This window comes from Corvus brachyrhynchos, unplaced genomic scaffold (assembly GCF_000691975.1).
Source record: "Corvus brachyrhynchos isolate BGI_N302 unplaced genomic scaffold, ASM69197v1 scaffold221, whole genome shotgun sequence".
In the NCBI taxonomy this organism is placed as follows: Eukaryota; Metazoa; Chordata; class Aves; order Passeriformes; family Corvidae; genus Corvus; species Corvus brachyrhynchos.
Window position 1 is genome coordinate 2,795,431 of NW_008236622.1, and position 26,749 is coordinate 2,822,179.

At 37.2% G+C, this 26,749-nt stretch overlaps 1 protein-coding gene across 1 annotated transcript in view; it reads right to left on the reverse strand.

Moving 5' to 3' along the window:
• Window positions 1-2,722: 2,722 nt before the first annotated feature.
• The window catches only part of U2SURP (U2 snRNP associated SURP domain containing), a 37,298-nt gene continuing 13,271 nt past the window's right edge, over window positions 2,723-26,749 (reverse strand). Inside the window, 16 exon segments of the mRNA XM_008644139.2 lie at window positions 2,723-2,861; window positions 4,124-4,274; window positions 4,277-4,299; window positions 5,077-5,195; window positions 7,351-7,461; window positions 14,788-14,950; window positions 15,893-15,959; window positions 16,564-16,659; window positions 16,996-17,152; window positions 18,052-18,174; window positions 19,771-19,858; window positions 20,873-20,952; window positions 21,456-21,618; window positions 22,746-22,909; window positions 22,999-23,065; window positions 24,249-24,353. Coding sequence (XP_008642361.1) covers window positions 2,723-2,861; window positions 4,124-4,274; window positions 4,277-4,299; window positions 5,077-5,195; window positions 7,351-7,461; window positions 14,788-14,950; window positions 15,893-15,959; window positions 16,564-16,659; window positions 16,996-17,152; window positions 18,052-18,174; window positions 19,771-19,858; window positions 20,873-20,952; window positions 21,456-21,618; window positions 22,746-22,909; window positions 22,999-23,065; window positions 24,249-24,353 — 1,816 coding nt within the window.

Genomic DNA, 26,749 nt, shown 5'->3' on the forward strand with positions numbered 1-26,749 from the left:
GTTATTTACATTACCCACTCAGCACTTCACCCCAAAAGGCTGCAGAAACTCAAGATCACACAGTAATGGCAATGGCGACTGTACCTTGTCACTGCAATGTGACCTAAAGAAAAATGAATTTCATAAGCAGCCTAATTTTAAGTCTTCAATAATAATTTGCATCTTTTACAAAAGATTTGTTACCAGATGCTGTCCCCTTCCTGCTTTTCTTTGTGTAAAAGCCAAGCTATAAACAAAACCACAAAGGCAGGAGAAAATTACAACTAAGCAGGATCAAAATATACTCTTTTCTACAGGGCAAAAAAACCCAGGCAGTCCAGTTAATTATACAGATTCTTAATTGCTCTTAAGAGACTATTGGGTAAGAACAGCTGTTCTAAAGCCCAGGACACAAAGCAAAGAAGAGGTATGAGAATGGTATTTAGAGAACAGATACTGAAAAAGGCATTGCATAATAGAGCACTTACAAAATAAAGCCTAATGGGTGTGCTCCTTTAGTTCTTTTGCTACTCGGCTTAAGCTTTCTATAATCACTGATGAGAATTTTTAAAAAGCTGAAATGAAAATTAATTATTGAAAAGTACCTGAAATGCTAAGTGATCTTCTACCCTGAGAGTTTTTAGCTATTAAATGAAATACACAATTGATTCTGCAGATAAAACACTCCTGTGGCAAAGCATCTTTAGTCCCACTTGACCCAAAACATTGACATTCATCACTCCTCCATTTTATAAACAGCTACAAGATAAAAGTAATGAAGTTAATTGGATCTGAAGTGATCATCTTCCCACTGCACAGTTAGGATTTTCCCTGTCCCCGACTGATTTTAGTACCTACTTTTCTCTCTAGAAAGCCTCATCTGGTCTGTGCCAGGTATGAACACGCAGCATTTAAGAAAAAAATAAATTGGTTTCTAATAGTTTAGCAACCAAAATCTGTGCTGAATCCTATCCTGAAACACATTATGTTACAGGGAGAAAGAAAAATACAAAAAATAAACTCTGCATATTTCTAAAACAGATTGTTTATAATGTATTACAAAAAGATAAAAGGTGTATTCTTTTCTCATTATCGATGCATCTATTCAATACTCATTCTAAGAAAGTCTTTACAGTATGCATGCATTCTCCATAGTTTCAGTGTTCCGGATCACAGTTCTCATTAGCAAAGAGAATTCTCCACTTAATTCTCACATATGCAACAATTTATATAATCTTATCACAATGTCTCTCATCAGGAAAAAAAGAGAGAAAATATGTTGTGGTTTTTTTTTTTTTTTGTAAGACCTTTCAGATCCTGCTTCAGGAAGTGCAGCCACTGAGGCTATTTACATGTCCAACAGAAGATTTTCCCCAGCACATTTACAAATCTTTAACTGTGTGAAGCCTGTGGATACACCAATGTAACAGCAGGCCATCATCCAGCACCCTGTGCCTGCAGTTAAGCACAGCTTTTGCTTTCACAAACAGTTCACAAGAGGCCAGATCCCTTTTGATTTTATATTTTTATTACAATCTCCCCACGCCTCCACATATAAACGCTGAACCCTCCCCGTTTCTCGTCCCTCCCCCTCTCCCACCCACAGAAAGGTTGCATGGTAAGGTGATGCAATTTAAAGCCACATCAATGCCTAACACACAGAAAAGGTTTGGAGAAGGGAAAGCCTAACATTAAAAAAAAAAAAAAAATAAGTTAAACTGCCTTTTGAATCAAAAATATTAATAAATATGTAACAAAATTTAATTTTTCCCACCCTGAAGAATTTCCACAACAGAGGAATAAATTCAATAAAATAATGTAAAAGCTTTCCTTTTGCAGTAAAAATCTGTTTTAGAAAACAAGAGTGTACTTGAAGGCTGCAATTATTGTATCTATACTTAGGAAGTCACAGAGCCTCAGGCTTGGTGTCCTTTTAGTGTTCCCCATGTGTGCCACAAAGGCGGCTTGTTACTGAGACATCACACATATGCTACACACACACCCCAGAGGATGTGTCTTTGCAGAGGCCCTTTTTTAAAAACAAACAAAAACATTACTGCGGTGTTATAAATATCCCTGTGATTAAAATGGAGACATAGGAAGCAAAGATTTACCTGTAAAGCTTATCAGGGTAGGTACCAGACTGCTCAACTCTTCTTACAGTAAAATCTCACAGTAGCGAAAGAAACCCCATTCACTGGATTCAGAAGGTGCTTTTATCTGGATAGCCAGACCAGTGAGAACAGGAACAGAGCCACACTGAACCATCCAAGCACCACAGTCTGTCTGAAATACACAGTACTTCCAAACAAACTGTGCACTCCCTTAGGGATCTGGATCACCAGTGGGGCAAGAAAACAACGTCTTCATTTTCTGTTCAGATTTTATTTGAAATCTAATTCAAATTGTCAAAGCTACAAAAAGGGGGAACATTTGGGTTATTTCAGCTATGTCACAACGTTCTAAAAACAAAATATCACTACTGCCAGCAGATCAGTTACACACATTTCTGATGAAACTTCTAAACACAAAAATGTTTCTTTTGGGAAATAGTCACAATGAAGATATTTTGTACAATATAAAACAATGACAGGTCTACAGATGCCGATACTCATGAGTATACACGTGCATTCACAAAAAAAAATAATCAGGAATGCTTTTTTGTTTTTAAACAGACTGTTCAGGCACAAAAACAAAACCGCATTTCCAGTAAGTGACAGCATCATAAAAAATATTAACAATGTCAGTGTTTGCTTTTCTTTGACTTCTTGTGAGATCTGTGAGGAGAACGGGACTGAGACCTGGATTTTTTCCCTGACTTTTTAGGGGATCTAGATCGTGATCTTCTTGATCTTTTGGGTGTCCTGGAGCCAGATGGCGACCTAAAAAAAGAAAAAAAAAAAAAAAAAGGTTTATGTCAAATACTAACAGATTAAAAGCACCTCTTCCTGATGTTATTTGTCTTCATTTATTGAGCCAAACAAGGTAGAAAATATTTTTCCCTAGTAAGGAAAGTAACAGAATGCTATCTTGCTTTTGAGAAAAAGGCCATTTTTGCATTATGAGGTTTTGAGACAATTTTGGGCTTAACTTCAGTGCTTAGAACCCACAGGAAAAGTAACACACTCATGTCCTTAAACCCACATCAGGAATTCACAGCCTTTCACATACTAACCACCTTGGCTCTTATATTAATTGCAGCTTATGTCCACATAGAAATGAAAAACTATGTTCAATTGTGTTACAGTCAAATACTTCTGATTTTCATCAAACATGTTCAGATTGTGATGCAACTCCACAGGAAAAGAAGGGACACTGAATAAATTTACTGTCATCTAACCCAAACTTAATATATTGATCTAATATAATGAAAATTGAATGAGCATCATATCAACTCAAAAAAAACCCCTCAAATACTTTTCTACTTTTACTTGAAATCCTTATTTATATAAGCACAAGAATACTGTAGATTTGTGTTACGATTTCCTCAACACCATCAAAGGAATTTTTCTCAGCATGACTGAGGAATTTTATATCAGTAAGATATTCCATACCTCTAAAAGAAGTGGAAGGTGAACTTTCAAGTTACAGCAACATTAGTACAATAATAAAATTTCACCTCAAGTTTAACATTAACTAAAGACAAATACTTGTGTCAGAGTGGAAATTAGGAAATACCTAGTTTGGAAACAAAACCCCATAACCAGTATCTAATTTTTTTCCCCTTAAGAAACAAACTGTGGGAGTGAGGAGCTTCATGGAAGCTAATCTTCAATGAAAGGCTACATGGTCACTGTAATTTGAGAGGGTCTATAGAAGGGCTATAGAAATTTTAGAAGGACTACAGAAGACTTTTCCTTTGAAAATAAAAAGAAAGGTGCTCTAGTTTAAAGCCATATTTCTTAAAATCCCCAGTAAACAGGTAAACAAAACTACAGCAGAGCAGAGTCTGGAGTTGTCAGGGCAGGAGGCTGTGTACACTTCCAACCCCAGTGTCCAAAGGTATTAATGAGGAGCAGGCACTACAGAGCACTGTGAGAGGAAACCGGAGTATCAAATGTGCTCTGCTAAAACACACATCCCCTCCAAAACCCCAGCCAAACACACCCATCAACTTCCTGAAACAGAGAAGATACCAGCTCACCTTTTGCCTTTTTTACTGACATCTCTGGGAGAATCTTTGTGTGAAGAGCGGGAGCGGGAGCTCTCCTTGTGAGAGCGCTCGGAGCGCTCGGAGCGTTCCGATTTGGGCGAGGGAGACTTGGCTCGGCGGGGCGCGCACGCGCGGGGGGGGGGGGCGTGGCGCTGTGCCGCCTCTTCCTGGGCATGGGACACACACACACGGGGAGTGAAAACGGACAGTAAGAACATCTGTTCCTTTCTGCAGGGATTTTCTTTAGCCAATGTGATGTCAGATACTTGTAAGTAATTAAGATACAGTAGGCTTTTTATTATTAAAACAAAAAATCAAGTTTAACGTGCAACAGATTTTCTCTGCTTGAAAATAATTAAGGCCTGTGAGTCATTTTGTAGTGTAAAAACATTCTGTCACAGCTCCCTGAAAAGCAAGGCCTTTTACCATAGCTACACTTAGAACCATGGCATAGTTTGGCTATGCAAGTATTAGAAGATCAGTGTCCAATCAACTACGCCAAACCCAGCTGTTCAGAAGGATCTGCACTATGAGATGAGTAACATTTAAACCACTGCCTATCATTTGTGGTCTGTCTTCAGGACAGTTTCCTGACTGAGACACTGCAGACAATTCACCGCTACAAGACAGTTTAACCCCGTTTGCAACTGGTCATCATTTTACCATGTTTCCTCAGGGCATAGATGAGCCAAAGGGCAACTCTATTCAAAGGGGAAATGGTTCCTCCCTTGGGGCAGAGTAAAAATGACAATTCCTTGAACACTGGAGCATGTTTTATTAGTCAAAGCATGGGTTTTGTTAGGATTTTTTGTTTTTTGTCTGTGGTTTTGTGTTTTTCTTTTAAAATCAGATGCATGATAGAGCGTAATTTCAGGGCTGCCATTGCCTACGAAGACACTGTTAGGGTTTTCCTCCCATCCACTTTACTCCAAGGATAGCCATACCTCTCTTTTCGTGTTGGTGTACATTCCTCCTTTTCCTTCTTATCTTTGGACCTGGTCTCACACTTTTCCTTGTCCTTTTTGTCTCTGTCCCGTTCTCTTTCCATCTCTTTTTCTTTTTCCTAGATTATTAGAAGCATTCATGATTTCAGATAAGGGTGAGTAATTATTAGAGGCACTCAAGCTAATCACAAACAGCATAAAAGCAGTGAGCACTGATGGAACACAGCACACGATCTGAACTGATGGTCACACCCTCCCAGCTCTTCAGCCCTTTGCTTCTGCAAAACATTTACTGTAACACAAACGCTAACAGAAACATGAGGGATGTCACCCTGTGTGAGAATATCTGAGTAACTGGAAATGAACAGTCTTCAATGTTACAAATTTCAGGGAAATATTACAGCTGTAATAGATTTTCTAAACTAAACATGGAAGAATACCAGGAACCTCCTTCTACTTAAAACATATGGCATTCAGCCTCATTAATCCAGATGGAAAATTTATATACTCTCATAACTAGAGGCTATCTAAAGACAAAACAAAAATACAAACGAGATTCTGCAATAACATCTACTCTGTCAAAGACAAACAACTATAGTCCATTTTTAGGTGTCAACAGGACCATTCTGAAAGAAAATATATACCCTGAGCACACGTAGTCTGTCAAACAGAAGACTAACTATACAGAAATAAACCTCATCAGCAAGTCTGAACACAGAGGTCAGATGCTGTGGTTTTTAGTACTGATCAATCATTAAAGCAAATTCATTCCATGGCAAAAAATAATCTAAAATCACTGCACTCTCAAGCTGTGCCAGGTTTATTTGATAGCATAACTGTGCATTTCATCCTGGTATTTTAAATAGCTCTAAGTTTCTTGTCTCTAAACAATATACAATGCTGCTGGGAAATTACTCTTGGAAAGCTTATTTTAAGTTTGACAAAAAAGAATGACCAACCACCAAGTTCATGGGAAATGTAATCAGAACCAGTATTACATTACTATTATAAAAACTAACTTTATTATGGCATTAAAGCAAAAGATGAAGTTATTCCCTTAACAACAGTTACTATTGTTTTAAAGAATGGTTATAATTATCATTAAGTATTTCTTTCTTTCTTGAAAGTGAAAGAGACAATTATTAAAAATCCAAAATACAGTGAGCTGGTTGAACTCATTCAACACAAGGCACCTAAAACTTTATCAAGATTGTTATTATCAATTTCTGTTTGTTTAAGCTACTGTCTCACTAAGCATTCTGTGCTTACTGTACAAAAAATTTCTTTTACAGAAAACACCAAGAAAGTGGAAAGTTTTATGATACAACTACATTTAGAAAGAAAGTTACTCATAAAAGTCTTATAAAATCTTAACTGCAGTCTTAACTGCTAACATCAACTTGCAATGTGTACATCTCCTTCAGGGATCGGTTTACCTAATTTTTACAAGTCTCTTTCTTCAAGGTACTGTGAATTAGTCAGATATTGAGCACTAAATAATGCAAATAACAAGTGACAGAAAAAGCCCTCGTGGAAGCTGCTTATTCAATTTAGCTTCCAAGGAACTGCACGGGTACCTAACTTCACCACTGATCTGTCAGGCTGTGAAACCAGATCAGAAAAGCAACTGTCACTTATCCTCCCTCACTAAATGCAATGTCCAAAGAGGTTATGTTTTATCATTGTGTTTCAAAGGTTGGAGATTACATCATATCACATATAAGATGTTAACTATTAAAATCGCTCTGACTTCATAGTCCAAAGAGGACTACTAAAAATGGTCATGGTACAGAATTAGTCACATGTGGGTGAATGGATGAGCTGGAATTATTCACGAAACTTAAGACACTGGAGAATCAGAAATAGATATGCTGCTTAAAACTATTCTCTCCCTTCCTTGGGAAGCCTTTAGCACAAGAGATCAATTACTAAAAGCAAAATGAGAAGCCTGATGAACATCTTCAACTGAGAGCTGTCCCCTTCCTTTCCCACACCTAACAGTTTGCTTCATGCAGTAGACCCAAGAGTGGTCTCTAAGGTTTCTATACACTCTATGACACCCAGATGTAAAGGGGGAAACACTACAGTATTTTGATTAAAAAAGGAGATTGTAGGTATTCTGCCGAAAGCACTTGGACTTAAACACGCAGTCTGACATTACAGTAGTATTTTAACAAGAACCATGTGTTGTTACGCTTAATGCCACCCTACATTCAATCAACTCAATAAAAGCCTACCACAGAATCAGAGGCAAACATAAAGAACAGTTCTTACCCTCTGGAGCAGCTTGTCTCTATAGTGTTCAACCTGTTCCTGAAAACTCTGGCCTGGTTTCTTGGGTCTTTTCCCAGACTCTAACTCATCCTGAAACTTCATCACCTTAAGCTGTGAAAATAATACTGACCATTAGATTATTTGGCTTATTATTTATCCAGTTAGGCAGGTGGCTGAAAATGAAATTTCCATGATTTATAATCTGTGTTCTTCATTCCTTCTATACAAGCTTGTGCACAGAGGTACCAGATTTATTTAAACTGGATCAAAGTAACAAAACCACACACTTATCTGCAGGCACCTGCAGTTGTTTACAGACATGGTAAGAACTAAAAATAGAGGGAATTTTTTTCTGTTATTCTATTAAATTCTGTTCCCATCATTAGTACACTGCACCCTTGTCTTTCCTGGGTCATTATCTGGTTTTTTTCTTTCAAAATGAAATCATTTACTGCAGGTGTCAATACATTCTTTCAATTTCTCTTGTCTACTTCAAAGTTTCCTTCGGAAACTGCCTTTTTGCATTAACCCTAAATGTTAAAATAAAATGACTGACATAATTAGGACATAAAACAATGCATCTCCTCTTCAGGGTTGTTTGCACAGAGTGGCTGATTTGAAAGAACTGATTTTTACTAACATAGTACTTTTTCATGTGCTAACAAGCTTACCAACCGACTTCAGTTCCCAAGTGCTGCTAAATGTAACACTAAATTTGCTGCAGTATCCCCGGCAGAGTCACAAAGTTAAGCATATGTCAGAATTTCTCCATGTGTTGTTTTTTTGTGGATTGTTTTTTTGGGTTTGGGTTTTTTTTTTTTTGGTCTCGATGAGCTAAAACCTTCTCCAAGTTGATTCACATAATGAAACTTCACTCACATCTCTTATCATCTGTCAATTCTTTACTCCTAGTGACATGTCCTTGTACAAACAATCCTTCAATTTGTTTTGGAGAAGAAAGTGTCTCTTTTTTGGGGAGGGAAGGAAGATCTTGGTAATAGTTCAGGTTGTATTTGTCAGCCCTCTTCCAAATGTTCATGCTCTGACCCTCCTGCATGTCCTGTTCCAATACCGACATCCTATACATTAGTAGATTTTTCCAGTGCTCGAGGTTTTATTTTTAGCAAACACACAAAGTTATTTTCTCTTTAAAAATATTTAATTCTTCCACACTGAAAACACACAAAGGAAAAGACTTTGCAACTACGTCCATTTTGATTATCGGAAAGGATTCTTATTCTCCAGGTCCTCAATTCCCCAATATGAAGTAGTCACAAAATCAAACTCTGCAGGGTTTTTCCTTCCCTCTCAAAAATCGAGCAGACTGGATCTAATCAGCCCTTCCAATTACTGACAGAAAGGAAAGGTATCACAAAAACAAACTAATCACAAGTATGTTAAGAAACATAAAATCCAAGCAAGGATAACACTATTTTGAACAGGATCCCCTTTCCCTTCAGTTACAGAGCTTATGCCAACACCATTTTTCATTTTAGTCTCAAATATAAGGGAACAACTTGCTTTAGGGGAAAAAGAAATAAAACTTTAAAAAAGCAGTTACCTCACATCACAGTAAATTTCTGTTAACTATTCTGCTTCCCTCCCTCACTTACAGAGTCTGCTCTCCCTGCAGTTGAGCATTTTTTCTTACAATTCAGCCAATGGAAAACTGTCATCATCATTTGTCACATACCACCTTCAATAAAGGCATGTTTTTCTTCTCCCCCCTTCAAATGCAGAGTTCCAAAGGCAGAAATACCTTCTGGAAACATACTCAGTTTAACTGTGTACCACCTGTTCTGATAAAAAATCAGAATAGCATTCCCTACCATCATGTAAACTCCAAGGTTATCAGCTGCTCAGCATCTTCAGTACCAAGCAGGAGGAGTGCAGAGGAAGCTTAGCTGATCCAAGAAGCCTCTTGGGCTGTCATAGCATGAATATGCCCATAAGACTTTTTTTTCCCAACTAAGTAACCCAGATAATTTAAAAACACAAAACTAACAAAAACTCAAACCAACAAAGCCCAAAGAAACCCTCCATCCTCATCAGATTTTATTTCTTTACAGTTTTAGCCAACAAAGCTGTGACAGTCTCTGTATAATGATATTTAGAAAGCAAGGAAGCCTAAGTCTATAGCCCAAAGAAACCCGAGATGAAAATAAACTAGGAATCCCAACAACAGGCTTTACCTGATTTAATAAGCTAAATGGATGCAAGAACATGCATGCCATACAACCCACTGTTGGCAGCAGGTTTAAAATGGCAAGAGGAATTATTTGCACATAGTTTCTCCAGAAACTGTGGGTGGAGTGGGGCGCTGAAGGTGGTCATTAGCAGGTACCTCGAGAAGAGAGAAAATAGGAAAAGCCTACCCTATGGTAACATCTCACTCAACATCTCCCCAGACTCCAGCTATGGTAGGATCATGTGGTTTCTTGAGACAGCTCTGGTCTTTTACACACCAGCCATGGATGGATCTCTCCTCCACACAATCTCTGTATCTCCCTTTGAACCCATGTAAACTGACTCATTTTAAAAGATGCTGTGAGCAGAGGAAATGACTACGCCCCCTGGAAAAGGCGACTGTTACAAAGTGCTGAGATGGTATCAACAGCTCACTACAGAAAGATCAGGCTCTTCCATCCACTCCTGCGCTCCAAGCACAGAGGCCCCTTCCACCCTTCCCTTGCACCAGCTGCAGTGCTTGGCTGAGCCTTCCATTCACTATTTCACTGCTCACTGTATACTGGCGAAAGTGAACACTCTTCTCATGACCTCTCCATGCAGAGTACAGGATGCTCATATCCCTATCACACAGTTCAAGATACTCCCACAGGAGAAAGATCCTTAACACTTAGACTTAAATCTGCTTAAGCATCTAATTGATTAATTTTGTGAGCATGTCACTTTGTAAACCTGCATTGAGAATGAACTAATATATCCTCAATGCACTGGCTGTTCTTTAACTATTCTTGTTCAACAGACAAGAACTGTTAAGCCTGTTCATCTTTAGGAATAAATACACTGATTTTTACCTGGACTATCCCCAAAGTCAGTAATACGAATGATAAAATGGAAGGGGGAAATGTTTCAAATCCCTGTGCCCAAACGTTGCAATTCTAATTCCTTAGACAGAGCAGCCTCCCAGAGCAGAGTTCCCAGTCTTCAGAGACTGCAATGCAGAAGTGTCAGATATCACTGCTGTGAGCGATCCCTACTTAATGCTCCAGTGCAGGATCACATTTCTCACTAACACGAGGAGCTCTTTCCTACAAGCTCAAGACAAACACTCCACAGCATACCTCTTGTCTATTGGTTCTCATCTGGAGACTTCCTTCCTCTCTCACTGGACCCATTTGAGGAGAGTTTAAAGTGTTCAGCCTTAGCTAGAAGCTGAGGCCTTGCTTACAGCCCACCCAGGAAGCAAGCAAGCTAAAGGAAAGGGTAACATTTTGCTACCACAGCTCAGGGAAACCAGACTGCTGCAAACTGAAGCTCTGCTTTTTCCATTTAGATACCAACAGGTGTGTTGTCAGTAGCCTCCCTTACTTAAAATTGATCTGCTTCCAAAAACTGTTCTTGGTTTTCTAACCTTCTGCTGATACTGAGACCATGCACAGGATCTTCAGTGCAAAAAGGCTTTTTCACAAGAGGTTATTCCACAGTTACACAGCCTCTCAACTTAAAGCGGCCACATTCAAACATAACTAATTTGAGATAAATTAGCTGCATGCTACATATTAGGATGAACTAGGAAGCTCATCACCAGACACTTGATGAAAGATAGGAATTTCTGCTTGGTAAGTAATGTAAGCACTTCAGTGTAGACTGATTAGATACAGACAGGACAGACATCCAAACAGACCAAAGTGTTTTGGTTTTCTTCAGAACAGTCTTGCAACAACAATGGCCATCACAAGTCCTAGATTTTGCCAGAAGCAGAGCAAAATATTTCTTTGAAAGCTTGATCTTTCCAGCAAGTCTATGAGTAGTGGAATCTCTGCAGCTACAATATTATCAACAACAGATGACAGATGTACTGATGTACACATGTGAGATATCTCTTCTGCCACAGAGCCCTCTGGCATGCTCCATCACACTCACAGGTTGCCAAGAGTCTTGGAGCTAAGCAATTCCTTGCTTTTGTAAAACAGAAATAAGAGTCAAAGATTTAAAACAGACCAGAATCTTCTGAGTAATCATCATCGTCAAAGAAACAACTGCTATAAATAGCAAAACTATTGGTTAAGCAAAAGGCAATTTGTCTCATCTGTTATTATTAAGCCACAATCAGTAGGATACTTAATAGCATATCTTTACACCATTTTGCATTAGCCTCAAGTGAGCCAGCTACAGAAACCTCCACAAACTGCAAAAACCAAAGGGTTATATATTGTTTCAGTGATGATTACAGACAGCTCCTGTGACCTGACAAACAAATACTCAAAAGTTGAGTATTCTGCACACTAAACACCATAATCCAGAGAAAGAAATACGGAAATTTTATGGAACTTCTTGACAAAAGTAACCACCTTTCCTTTGTGACATCCAGGAAACTCTCTTTGGCGCTTGGTAGAAAAATAAATCAGACTTTCAATACCATGAGGGGGCAGGGGGTGTTTGGTGTGGAGTATCTGTGCAGGGGGCAGCGAGGTACTGCCAGAGCACAGACACAGGATGGTGTAACAGGATCCAATCCTGCCCTTCCTGAAGCTGGGGGTACCAGCAGAAAGGCCCAGCAGGAACCCTCCACACCACTGGTCTCCTACCTCAGTCAAACACTGCTTTGAGGTCTCAGGTGGCCAACATAAAGGTGAGTAAAGCCAGATACTAAGACGGACTAAAATCCTGTTTAACCCTTTTGGAAGCACTGATATGTCTGGACTTATGAACAGCCTGCCTCCTGCTGCAGATGAAGCCTGTGCTGTGCTTTTTTGTTTGTTGGAGTAGGATTATCAAAACTTGTGCAGCAAGGTGGAGACAGAAGTAAGACACCTTAGAGAAAGGTACAAAGCGGACTATGCTGCTTCATTTTGTCTGTGAGTTTTTGTACACTCTAAGGGAACATGCTTAATGAACAATTTAAATAATAAAATTCCCATTTTTCTACCACTTCACAGCACCAAGGTCTCTTTACAAAGAGGAATACACCTTTCTTTTAGATGTCCCCGAGGGATGAAAGGCACACAGCACCATAAAGACCATTCCGAAATTTAAGTTATAATACAAAGAAAAGTGCCAATCTTTCCACACTTAAACAGTTAAGAAATCACTGTTCTTCAGTGTTACAGGAAAGCCTCTGCTCCTGCTAAGTTCTGGAAAGAATTCACACTTCAGAAGGATTAACAGGGGTATGAGGCAAGGCAAACAAAAGGTTACTAAATTGTCTCCTCTGATGTGATGGCTGAGGCCAAAGTTTGTTTCTTACTTCACTTTCCCCTTCCAGCTAACAAGCTTAATTTACTAACTGTGCCAAGAGAAAGAACTGTTGCTCTATTAATGAATTTCCAAAAAATGCATGAAAAAATGTTTCGCAGCTTCCCTGGCAGTCACTGTGTAGACTGTGCAGCTAGTGAATCAGACTTCACCAATTTTTTTGCCAAATATTTTACACAACATTTTTTTACAGTGCATATTAGATGGCATAATTCTTAAAGCTGGTAATTGGTTGTTTTTTTCCTCAGCCCCTTCCCTGAAATTAATAATGGATGTGGGTTTTGGCAGGGACTGGGTACATACTAAGAAGAAACCATGAGTGTGAATGCTTTGAAGTAGTACAGGGAGTACTTTCTTGTCAATTACAAACTTGACGAAAATTTTAAGTACTCCTACATAGTGTCTGAAATGTTCTCAAAAAGGAAAAAAATTGTTCTCCTCTTCTGGCAGTTCCAAAAGTGTAAAACCAAGATGGTAATTCACTTACCAAGAAGAATAAAATGCAAACATGCACTTGAAAAACTCAGGTATTTGCCACCTAAAACTTTTACTGACAGAGTACATTGATGAAAGAACTTAAAACACTTGTGCAGTGTAAAAGTGACAATGGTTAAAACAAATCAGTGCCAAATCTGCTTCCACAACTGCCAAGATAAGGTCCGTAAAACAGATACTCAATCTGAAAGGAGCTCTTTCCATAACTGCTACAATCAATATTACAGAAACATGAAAATTAGTTTCACTTGTACTTTCATTAGTCTAACATCATGTATTTTCTACAAAAATACTGCCACCATGAGTCAGGTCAGACATAAATCCCACTCCGCTTCTCACACTCAGAATTTACTCACTTAATATGGCTACATATCATGAACTTTCAAACCGCTGCACAAAACAAGAGGTTTCTAAGTGCTTAGTGAGAGTCTATCAATTTCAATAAAATCTGAATAGTTAAAGGGAGGCTTATTTGAGAGAAACAACATTTGTGACATTTTCAATTATTGGCTGAACATCTTAGAAGAATATTACAGGGCTTTGCTAATGTCTGATTTTAGCTAACTAGCACATTATAGAATAAACAGGTAGGCAGCCACAATTCCACCTTCAAAACATTACTCAGATTATAACCTGTCATTTGGAGATGCTACAACTGCCATAAGTATTTAGCAGCTTCTTAATATCATTTTAATGCACTGAACAGAAGCTACAAGAATTCTGGTATTCAATGTCCCCCAGGTTTGAATACTGAATACAAGCCAGAAAGTCACATACAATTTTTAACCTGATTTTGCATGGCAAGTGTGTATCAGAAAGGGTTCACTGCTAGACAAAGCTTGTGCTAAATTCCAGTTCTAGTCACTTTCTCAGTCAACCACAAGCTCAGAAGCCAGAACAAAGACATAACAACTTCTGCTGATCAAGCTTAACAGCTACAATAACACCTGTGCTTGGAGAAAGGAGAGAACAACCAGTGAGCCCTACGAACTGCATGTAGGGCTTCAATTAAAATACTCCATTCCACGACCACCTGAGTTAGTTGTATCTACTTCTTTGACAGCTGAGACCGTGAAAAGAGACATTGTTAAATGCAATAAAATACAGGCACTTCGAGGCAAGAAACAGAAAACAAGAAACGTAGAGGACTAAGGCCACATCCAAAAGTTAATCCCATTTGCCCAAGGGGAGGAAAGCGTATGAGGACCCAAGTGAACTAAAGCTACTAGTGGTTCTGAAAAGCAACAGTCATTCTCAGCATGCAATATCCCCTGACTCTATTTTCCGTTTTTTCCTGCATTATTTTAGAAGTCAAAACCAGGCAATGTAAGGGTGTGAACAAATATACCTTTACAAAAATACACCAGACTAAAACAAAACCCCACTATATAACAGGACTGTAATTATTTCAGTAAAAATAACTCCCTATCATATGTAGAGAACTCAGGGTGGGGTGACAATTGGAAAGGTCCAGAAGGGTGGCACAAAACACCCCATGCTCACCTCTATCTCTCGGAGTTTGGCACGCTTTTCTTCACTCATTTCTGAATATTTGACTGATGACTTGGATTCGGGCATTTCCTCTTTAATAGGATTGGAATACATGTGTTGTTCTTCTGACTTAGAACTCTGAGTGTCTTCTTCATCTTCACTTTCTTCTTCTTGACTTTACAGAAAACATACAGAACTAACTAAGATGTAACAGGTATTTTAAGTATATATGAAATATACTACTTCTCCTACTTAGTTTCCATGATTAGTTACTAGTTCTGAAATATATTAAGTTAGATTATGTAAAAGTCTGCAGCTACAAATTAGTCTCCATCTGGGAGACAGATAACTTTCTCATTTAATAAATTGTTGTTATTTTTTATTACTCACACAATTTATACTTTTCACAGAAACAGAGTGCAGAAGAATTCATGAATTTTACAGTCATCAAATACAACTCTACCTCAGCTACTGAACAAACCCATTCCCTCAGGAGAATCTCAAAGTGCTGTAATGGAGCTTTTCAGATATATTAAGTTTAATGGAAGAACAAAATTTACTACATTTGCTTTTGGGAGATAAACCTGAGAGATGGCAGATACCCAAAATTATATTCCCAGGCTGGCCACTAGAGTGCTGCAGGACTCCATGCAATGCAGGAAGTATTTACAGCATTAACTAACAGATGTTCTCAAAGACAACTCAAAACCAACTTCTGTTGGCATGGAGCCTACCAGCATCCAACAAAACACCTCAGAACATGACTCACTGTGCTTGTCTCAGAAGCAAAAGGCAGAGATTTAGATATATTCATATACACCTGATAGCAAGATATCCATACTACTACCTTAGTTCTTACTATTTGATGTTAAATTCTCAAATCAGCATAACAACTCTACCAAAAGGTGTAATTTGTCATGTTAGAAAAAAATCATGGGGACTGAAAGCATGCTGCACTAAAATCCTGACTTTTCTCCATTTTCTTATTTTCCTACTTTCAAAACTTCATTTTTGTTCTACTCATGTAATAGATATCTATCTTATAAGGAGTTCCAAAGACACTCAACCTTAGATACATAAAATAAGTATGTTTTCATCAGAATGGAAAAGTATTTACTTTTGAATTTCTTCCTCCTCAGATTCTTCATGTTGGTCAAAAAGCTCCCACTTAGAAGTAGTAACAGCTAGAAGAGATAGCAGGATAATTTTAACAACAAAAAAAGCTACCACTTGATCTGAAAATTAGTATTTGTAATATAATTATAATAAGATGTATAGTATATAAGATATAATAAGAAGTACAATGTGGTAAAACTTACCAGCATCTAGCACTTAATACAGACTTTCTATTTCACAGAAATATTCAAACCAGCCCATTATCAGAATATTTACTATTCACCGAGCTATTCACTCACATTGTGTATCACATTTCAGTAAATCCTTCAAAAGCAGGCAAGTATTTGTCCGTTTATAAAATATTATCTTTCAAACCAAGATTTTAAAAGACTTCTAACTACAAACACATTTTTTTTTTGTTTTCAGTATTTATTCTTAATGAACTGGAAATTACTTTTAAAGGTTGATAGATTATTGAAGTAGAATAACTGCAACAGAATACAGTATTTTCCTTTTTGGTTAAAAATTCAGTGAACAAGTTACAACAGAAAATCCCACTATGTTACAACATGAATTCCATTAGCATTTTAGCACAGATCAGCTGAAAATAATCATTGCTTAAGTGACATTATGGTTTCAGTTTACTTCAGAAAAGATACTGTCAAAACTAACCTTGGGCTTCCAGTTCCGATTCATCCACTGCTTCCCACTTCGAAGGGGCAACTTTAAATATAGGCTCATTCTTTTTTGAATCTTCAGTTGTATCCACTGGTGGAGAAAGAGACACAGAAAAATAACTTACAAAGCTCTTTAGAAGTTGAAACGGAAAAGTACTAAGATAACAATCAGAATTAAATAATGAAACAGATGATACAATGTTAGTATCTGCAAAGAAAGAAACCAGGTTTTACATCCCAACATGTATAACATCAGAAGACACCTCCTGTGTTTCTGAAGCAATTAAGTAGAGCAAATTGAAATTAATCAACTCAACATTTTACAAAGCTACATGCCAGATCAGTTCTAGGCTGTATTTCTAAAAACTCCAGAGGAAAAAAAGATCAAGGATTGAAGATTCAATCTGAAAGTTGAAACATTTCATACAAGGAACTCCATCAAGATCATCATCCAGTGATTTAATTGGGACTCCATCCAGATCATCAATAGGAGCAGCATCAATAGGAATTCCATCCACATCTTCTAGTGGAGCACCATCGAGCTCTTCCTCAATGGGAGCACCATCAAGATCATCCGGTACTTCCTGAAAGCAAATAATATGTAATTATTTCACGTACAAATTTACATTGCTTTTCTTTACTTCTCCAATTATTAAATAATTTCTTTTTAAAGAAGCACTTTTATAAATATCAAAGCCTCAAAAATATCTACTGCAACAATTTTTGCTAACAAGTATAGTTGCTTATTCTAGAGTAAATAACACGACAATATCTTCCTATAAAAAATTATAGGCAAGAACTTAGAATTTGTCCACAATGTACTGAAAGGAGGTCAATAGGCTTTCCAATACCTATATGCAAAAGAAGAGCTATTAAATTGAAGTATAGCTCAAAATCAGCCAATTAGAGTCAGATAAATCACACTTACATGATATGAAAGTTTCCCCAAGACCAGCAAAATGAACAACTGACAAAAATGGCCTATTTAGCAGGAACACCAATTTAAGGAACACACAAATTATAAATACAGCTGTGTATTCTAACTTGTTAGGTACAGGCACTGTCCTTCATACGTGTGTGTTCACCCTGCTCTTCCATTCAGAGGAATCAGCTGCCCTTCCAATTATACTACAGGCCTCCTTCCCACTGCTCTGGAAGGCATCTTTCCACACAGTTCCAATGCCTGAAACTCCACTCAGAATTCAGAGAGAGATATTACAGAGTATTTCCAACACAAAGGAAATACCTGTCATTCTGCACTAGTCTTTGCTCTGAAACACTTTCACAATGTAACTCCACCACAGCACTCATAGACAGATTAAACAGTATTTGCTTTTGAAAATGTTACACCTCTGTTTAGGAGCAAGGACTTGAAGGAAAGACAGGTTTATTCACCCTAAAAGAGCGAAATAATCCTTGCCAGCCCTATTTTATATTATCACACTTTTTCCCATCTGCTAGCATAGATCCTGAGGCCACTTACCTCCGTTTCTTTATCTTCCATGATATTTACAAGTCCCAAGAAAATATTCTGTAGTTTGATCAGAAATGGTTCTGGATAGATTGCCCAGTCTTCCCATGCTCGGAAGCATGTCATCACTCGTTGCTAGAAGCAAGAGGAAAGAAAAAAAGCTAAAACATTTGTATTCAAGAAATTTATTTCTTCGATGGGAAATAGACCACAGAGAACTACTACTGTAGACAACTATTCCTAAGTAGTTCCACACTGAAGTATATTGCAATGATACCATGCTGGGCAAGACTAGTAATTTTACAAAAATATGTATATAGGAACTACATTTTAAGAAATCTCACTTGGGTTTCATTTTCCTTTTAAATTCCTATTACATTATCCATTTTGGCTGTTGCCTATTCTATCCTGATAGTAAATTTCATTCTGCCCCAATGTTTGAAGCAGGTGCCTCCACCAAATGTAAGAGAAAATACCTTTTTGTAAAATAAAATAACTAAAATTAACATTGGCTTATACATATTATTGAACTGAAGTTGTGTTCCTACTTCCATTTTGTTCAGCCTGGAGAAGAGAAGGCTCTGGGGAGACTTTAGAGCCCCTTCCAGCATCCACAGGGGCTAAAAGAAAGCTGGAGAAGGACCTCTTACAAATGCAGGTAGTGACAGGACAAGGGGGGGATGGCTTTAAACAGAAAAGAGGGTTGGATTAGATTAGCTGTTATCAAGAAATTCTTCAGTGTGAAGGTGCTGAGGCACTGGCACAGGTTGCTCAGAGAAGTTATGGATGCCCCACCCCTGGAAGTGTTCAAGGCGAGGCCGGATGGAGATCTGAGCAACCTGGTTTAGTGAAATGTGTCTCGGACCACGGCAGCAGGTTGGAACAAGATGATCTTTAAAAAGTTCCTTCCAACCCAAATAATTTTATGATTTTTCTTCTTAAAAAGCATATTTGAAAAGATGTGTTTCAGTTCAAGTTTGACACTCTAAATGTAACTGAAAATGCGGATATACTAAAAAAAATCTGCCTCTCTTTATCATATAATTTAACAAAGGTTTAAAATAGCAGATAACTAAAGCTGATTCTCAATCTAGAGCAATTGAAAGCAGAAAGATTGAGGACAACCAGGATGAAGACCTTAATACAGAAAAACTAACTACACTGTAAGCTTTGTATTTAAAGCTTCTGACTGAAAAACAAAATGAAAAAAGAAGCGGGGGGCACCATAGAAACAGAAGGAACAGCGTCAAGCATGAGAAGCAGAGAGCATTTGACCTCAAAAATCACTCTCAATTACCCATGGTCAGACTGCTTATCAGAAATCTAAAATAAAGCCTGACACAAAAAATGTTTAAAAGTAACTTTGTGCTGTTCTGCCCAGGAGTTTCTTCCCACTCTGAGCACTTCCACACAAGTTTACTTCTGAATTTGAAATACAGCTGGCCCAAAACCAGTAAGAAAGCTAGAAGGCCTTGTCTGCAACTCAAGTGATAGATATCCTCTCAACTCCACAACTGTAAATCTACTGGTACACTTCAGCTGGCAGATGCTCATTTCCTTCCTTAATTTCAAGGCTATCTTTGCAAAAGAGAAAACCTTTTAAAAATATTCTTTTTAAAGCCTAATTAGGGACCTTGATGTCTAAGCCACCTATCATAGTATGCAATCTCTTGGGCAGGAATATCTATTTATATGACTTCTATGTCATGTAAATAACAATGAAATACATACCTTGAAATTTTCAGACTGTAAATGGCCTTGTATTGTACGGTAAGTAGCATTGAGATCAGAGAATATCTGACATAATTTTGTTTCAAAACTAGAATTAAACATATACATTTCTTTAGTTAAACTTCGTAATATATGTTTTCTGGACATACATAATTCATGAAAATACCTGGGACACAGGACTCAAAAGCACAAGGTTCTGATCCTTACAGTAGCCATGAACTGAACTATAAAGCAAATATGATTACTATATATTAAATCACCTTGGACAACAACAGAACTGTGAAGGGAGATCTTCACATCTGCTGCAGTCTCTTTATACACCCTGGAAAGATTGGAGGACGATAAAAGGAGTTTTACAACCTTAAATAGAATGAAAGAATTGTCTCAAAATTCAATCTGAAATTTTAAAAAATTCTTAGTTATGGTTGTATTCTAATTTATTCAGTGAGGCCCTCAATGAAAGCACAGTGAGCAACAGCTGCCCAGCTTCCCTTGAGCTTCTAACAATGTGCAAAAAATAAACCAGCACAACACAGACACATTGCAACAAGAAACATCAATTGCAATCACTAGAGTTTTGTAACATGCTGAATATTTCCCACCATGCTGTCGTAACATTAGAGACACTCCAGGAACTAGACACAAACATTTAATATGACACAGATACTGTCCCTTGGACATTCTTCCTAAATTCTGCTCACACCTTAGAAATAAAGTACATAATATCCCCTTATACCTTGTCCAAAGTTTATGGAAAGTTAACCCTCCCACATTTTAATAAAAATAAATCTGTTTCAGAAATTTACTTCTTTGCTTGAACTATTTGCTGTACCATATCTTGAATATTATCCACAGGCTCTCTCTGTCAAGAGGCACATGAAGTATTCTCACCTTTGGTCCCTTGCATAGGGCACATACATTTTTTGCATTACCAACATGCTACATTTTCATGCAAACAGATATAAATACTATCAGTCTGTAATAGCAGTAGCACAGAGAAGTGCAAATTTCTCTACAACCACATTTATCCAGAGATGTACATACAGAGATGAATACAAGCAGGATTTTTTTAACTACCAATCACCTAAAATATTATACTTACAATTTTCTATAGTAGGAAGCATTGGCAACTTTAGCTGAAGAGTTGTATAACACATCTGACACTAGATACAATCTTGCAATCTACAATAAAAAATGGTCAAATGAAGATGACTCCAATTTAAATTATCCTGAAAATAAAGGCATTTTCACACAAAGAATACAAGATAGTTTAAACTGTCTGGAAGTACCTAATTAGAATTAAGTGTAGCACAGCTATATTATTAATAAACATGCTAAGACACAATTAGCCCCCTCTTATGCTATAGGGAACTAACTACTGTAACGTATTCCCACAGCATTACAAAGGAGAATCATGGCATTCCAGTTTAAATTGCCTCATCTGATCAGATCATTTCAATCTTTTCAATTTCACAGTAAGGCAGAACATTATTTACAAGCAACTCCAGAAAGAATAAAAATATGTAACAAAATTCCACAAGAAGAGATCATACTTAAATTCAAGTCCACGTTTTAGTACAAAGCCTCAATACTATCTGAAACTTATGAAATAGTGCTTGTAAATTACATGCACCTGCTAAGTGAGCTCCTCCCCCAAGATACAAGATTATTGAAAATCTCCACACCTTCTTAGGAAGAGGAGTCTTGAGAATGGACAATGACTCTGTAATGCAGTCCACAATTTCTTCAGCAGCTTCCGCATTATTTAGACAGAAAACCATTGCGTCACCAATATCGTTCTTCCGAGGTGTTAATCCACGCAGAATTTCCTCTAGTTTGTCCCTCTGTCTGAAATACCAGGAATTTTAATACTGTCAATATAAACTACTTTTGTACTAAAGTATTTTTGGGCCTTTACATTTAATGGTTTTTTGGTTTTCCATCTTTAGAAGAAAAGCCATTTTCAGTATTTTTACATTCTTTTGCCTGAGTTCTTTCAGTGGTTCATGAATTTTTGTGTCCATATTACATAAAGTGCAAAAAATTCTCACTCAAGTCTTGATTACATACAGAAATCAAGGAAAAATAGCTGAGAAATACCTAATTAAGCACATCAGTATCTCTAATAAAGTAATTATCTTTCTGGATTTAGCTTAGGCCTAAACCAAATGGATAAATCTAAAGCATGCAAGTCATTTCTGCTACAGAATAAGAAACACTAAATTCAGAAAACTAGTAAATAAACAACTACTTCACATTTTCCCTGACCTCCATATGCAGAGAACATGTTTAAAAGAATCTCTTTTTGAGCCTTTCCAAAAGAAGGTATGAGAAACAAACTGTGTATTAAAACGTACAGAAGCATGACTGGTATAGTAACTATGGTGAGAAGAATAAAACAAGAAAAGAATTCCACACATTTTGGAAAATTGCTAGGAACACATCAGAAACAACAGCAGCAAAGTTAAGAAAAGGAGGTCTCCATTTCCACTACCACAGCCATCTCCAGCACAGTGACAATTCACAGCAAAGAACTCTGATATCTCTCTCTTCCTGTTTATTAACAGCTGCTCCCAATTTTAATTTCTGATGAACAGCATCAGTAAAGTTTAAGATTACAGCAACTATTTAGCTCATGAGGTCATAATGATGTTGAGAAAAGTGCTACATATCATCACCTACAGACAGCAATAGAAAATGGGGAAGAACACTCAGCTTCCCAATCCCTTTCAAATTAAAGGTTAGTAACAGTTGGAATGAAAGGTTCAGTGATGACAAATCTAACCAAATCCAGAACACATCAACAAGTATGATCGGAAGCACTGAGGTGAAGAAACACTTACTCTGACATATACAGAATACTATGACAAGCATGACAACTTACGGGATGACACATTAAAATTATAGAAACACAATGGGTAAACCCAGGCAGACTAGCTATCAGAGCAGCACCGTAAATCACAGGTAGTACATACTCTTCCTTAAGTGCACCCTTCTTGTTCGGTTCCTCCACAAATGCCTCCGTTTCTTGCTCTTCTGACATCCCATGCAAGTATGGATTCAATGGTGGTGGCCTCCAAAAGGATCCATTTTTGAACATACGGAAATCTTCTGTCCTCCACTTGGTTGGAGCATCCCCCTACGAAAAAAAGCGGAAGTATTTTTACTTTGGTGTTATCTTACTTCACTATGCCTGAAGCTATGAATTATCACTAAAATTCTACTTGCCTGAAGAATTGAATAAAGCTTCCATCTATAATACACATGGGCTGGAGTCTGGTTTTCAAATAAAAACCTAAACCAAAGAAGAAAGAAAAGACACAAAGCATTTTACAAATTTTGAACTGACACAAATTCAAAGGAAGCAATAAAAAAAAACAAAACCAAACCCTGTTCAGAATTCCACCTCAGCTGCAGAGTGAACACAAGGAGCTGAAATCATGTACACCCACAGCACAGCCACGCAGAACATGTGCAACTGCTCCACACACACACATGCAATCTGCAGAGAGCAGAACTCCCCAAAGGCACAGCACTGCTCAGAAGTTAAAAGTAGAACAGAGTGAGAAAGAACAACTGTGCAACCTCACAGCAAAGCAGAAGAATCAGTGCAGAGTCACTACAGGAGTCACTGCAACCTCAGCACAAGTGATGCAGGAGCTTGCATTTACACAGTGAGGTGACTCATCAAATACTGAATGACCTCAAGTTTTCCACCAGTAAATTGTCTGTCACAACACTGGCAACATCAGATGGAGGATATGGGGGACAAGCAGCCCATTTTTAATGGCCAGGATATTTTGACCTGCATATTTTCTCACCTTGTATATAAAAATCATAATGAAGCACTTCAAATTTACTGCAAATAAAACACTGCTAAAAGGTCATTTAGCACTTCCCTGAAAACCTTTTCAGAGACTGCATTTCACAAGAAATTTGGAAATTGATACTTTTTTATTCTATTAATGACAAGTGCTGGAAATTCTCAAAACTTCCCTATGTCAGCTGAAGTTTTAATTCTATTTGCACTGATATAGAAGAAAAATTCCTCCCAGCTCTTGCTAAAGGTTAGAAATTAGGCTCCAGGAAGAGTGGACTTTACATTGAGTTTGTCTGTTTGGAGAAGGGGGGAGGATTTTTTTCTTTTTTCAAAATGTATGCTACTGCTTCCACTGATGACTGTGAATACCTCAGAAAAGTATGTTTAAATGTTATTTATTTAAATATTTAGGAAAGTATTACATAGTGTGTGTGTGTGTACTATTTTACTTACTTATATGTACACATTAGTAACAGCTGGAATAAAAATGCATTCTTCCTTATAAAAGGATAATACAGTCATTGGTGCAATTTGTAAAGTTTAAATCTGCACATAAATACAGCAAAAGCCAGTCTTATTAGTATTTCAAGAATACAAAATATTAACATCAGTGAAAACAGCATGGTGTTAGTTCCAAGTGAAGCACTGTAATAAGCACCTGAACATTGGGTTGTTGATTTCTCGGTTCATGATCATGGCTTCGAACATGGGCCCTTCCCGAACCACAAACTCTATCATTCGATGTATCAAAGCGAGCAAATTCCTACAACAACAACACAGTTAAAGAAAAATTGATTCAGACCTAACACTATATAAAACTACACTCCACCTAAGATACTACAACTGTGCAGGAGATTATTTTGCTGTATTGTTAAGAAATCTGCATAAAAGATAAGGTAACATGGAACATATTATAGCTTTGCATCACAGACACTGGCATTCTAAAAATCAAACCATGCCTAGCAGTGGTGGAGTAAGAATTTAAGAGACCTCCTTCCTGATTTTCCACGGCTTAGCCTACAACCATGTCTTGCTTAGCAGAAGCCTGATACACAAATAGGGGCACCTGAACACCAAAGTACAATTAACTATCAAAAACTAAGCCCTCATCTACATTGTCTAGAAATAAGACTGAAGTGTTAGCTGAAGTTCTACAGGGGAACAAGTGGCTGAATATTATGCCCAAAATAGCACACACATATTCAAGAGAATCTGCATTCAGCTTTCAAACTATTCAAGTATGAAAGGAAAAGCAAATAGCCTTCTTGATGCCAAACAGGGCAATCGTTTTATTAAATTTAGATAATCTCTTTTTGGTCAAGACTCAACGACTGGCATAGAACACAACTGTCCATCATTTTGTGTCATAACCATCCCATGTTCCCTCCCCCTCATACACCCATGAGAACCAAATCACAATTTAAAAAAAAATAAAAATCTGTTATCACTTCATTCAGCACTACATCCTGAGACAGGCAAGAAGTGGATGTGAAGTGCACATTTTTCAAGTCCCATCTGAAAATGTAAATTCACTTCTAAGCATGCTAACAGGAGACAGTCATAAAAGCTTTATAAAAACCAGTGATAGCCAGTTTCCAGCCCTTTGGGATTTTATGGAAACAGGGTACTGAATTTTTAAAATAGATTACCTAAATACAACAAAAGCTTCACAGCACGTGTCCTTTGAATGTGATGCAAGCCAAAAAAAAATACTGATTTTTACATTTTTTGTTTTCTTAGATGTAACAAATGGATAGTGGTTCTTTACATGTAATTCATTAGATTTCCATTTAGCTCTTTTAATTCCAAAATTGCTACACTGTAAAGTTGCAGAACTTTCTATTACTTCTTAGCAATGAGGTGACTATTTTCTACCATGAGTATTCCAAGTTCTGCCACAGATATATGCACTAGATTTAAAAAAAAATCAACTTAAAAACATAGTAATAGAAACCTATCCCTGCCAACTGCAAGTGTTGTCTTGAACCATCCAGCACTGAATCTACATTTGCCTCAAATATTACACAAATAAAATCAAACAGCTACCAGTTCTATCTTCCTTTTTATAATCCCAGAAACATTGCAAAGAGGACATAGTTTCAACAATTCTGTAGCCATTTTATTTACAGCAGTGTTCTGAAAGTCTAAATAGCAAGACTCTTCTTGTTATATGAACTGTATTTGAAAACATCAGCAAGAAAGAAATCTACAATTATCTTTCAAGCCTCTGAGCTATTATAGTATTTGTTTATTTTAAGGTAAATCCCGTGTGATCACTTCTGGCTTCCTGCAAAATCATCATTGGTTTTCACCTAATTTTTCTTTCATCAAGTAAAATAAAGTTGTGTAAGAGCAGCTTATGCTTGAACAAGAGCATCTGCTTTGTGAAGACCTCCGATGTATGAAAATAGATTCAGCTCATCCTGTATCTGAAAGAGGTTGTCACAGGAATTTTGTTACGTAAGACATGACTACTTGGAAGTGAATTTCTCAGAAAAAACAATTGATTATGCACACTCAAGGTTTGCCGTTTACTAAATACTAAGAAGTATGGGATGTCAAAAAATGGTATTGAAAATTTTTAATTAAAGGTGAATAATTAAATGTATCATCCCACAGAAGTCAGTCAAAATTTTTGTATGATGGGATGCCCTGTGTAATGGTCTTAGCAATTATCATTGGCAACTTCCAAAATTATCAGGAAAAGAATCATTATAAATGTTTTCAAATACAAATCATTTAACATGAGTTCTTATCATACAGGCTTTTAAAATGCTACAGTAAATAAAATGGACACATCTTTGACACCTACTCTGTGAGCACTGTACAGTTTTACAAGTACTTGTTCTACTACTCAGTATGTTTCTCAAATCAAGACTCCTCCTGGTCACCCAAATTATTCAAGTCTCTACCCAACAAAAATTGTACTCTCCTAAAATTCCATCAAAAATACAGTGCATTGGAGCATGTACTGACAAGTTTGTTAATGCACTATAACCAGCTTCACAAATCTCTTTCTACCCCCTCCCCCCACGCAAAAAAAAGAAAAAAGGGACTTTGTGACAATTAAGACAGTGTAGTAAAAAAGCGATAGTGCATTATTTTAAAATGTCATTTAGCTTAAGTTGGCCAACAAAAAAAAGGTTTTTCATTTATAAT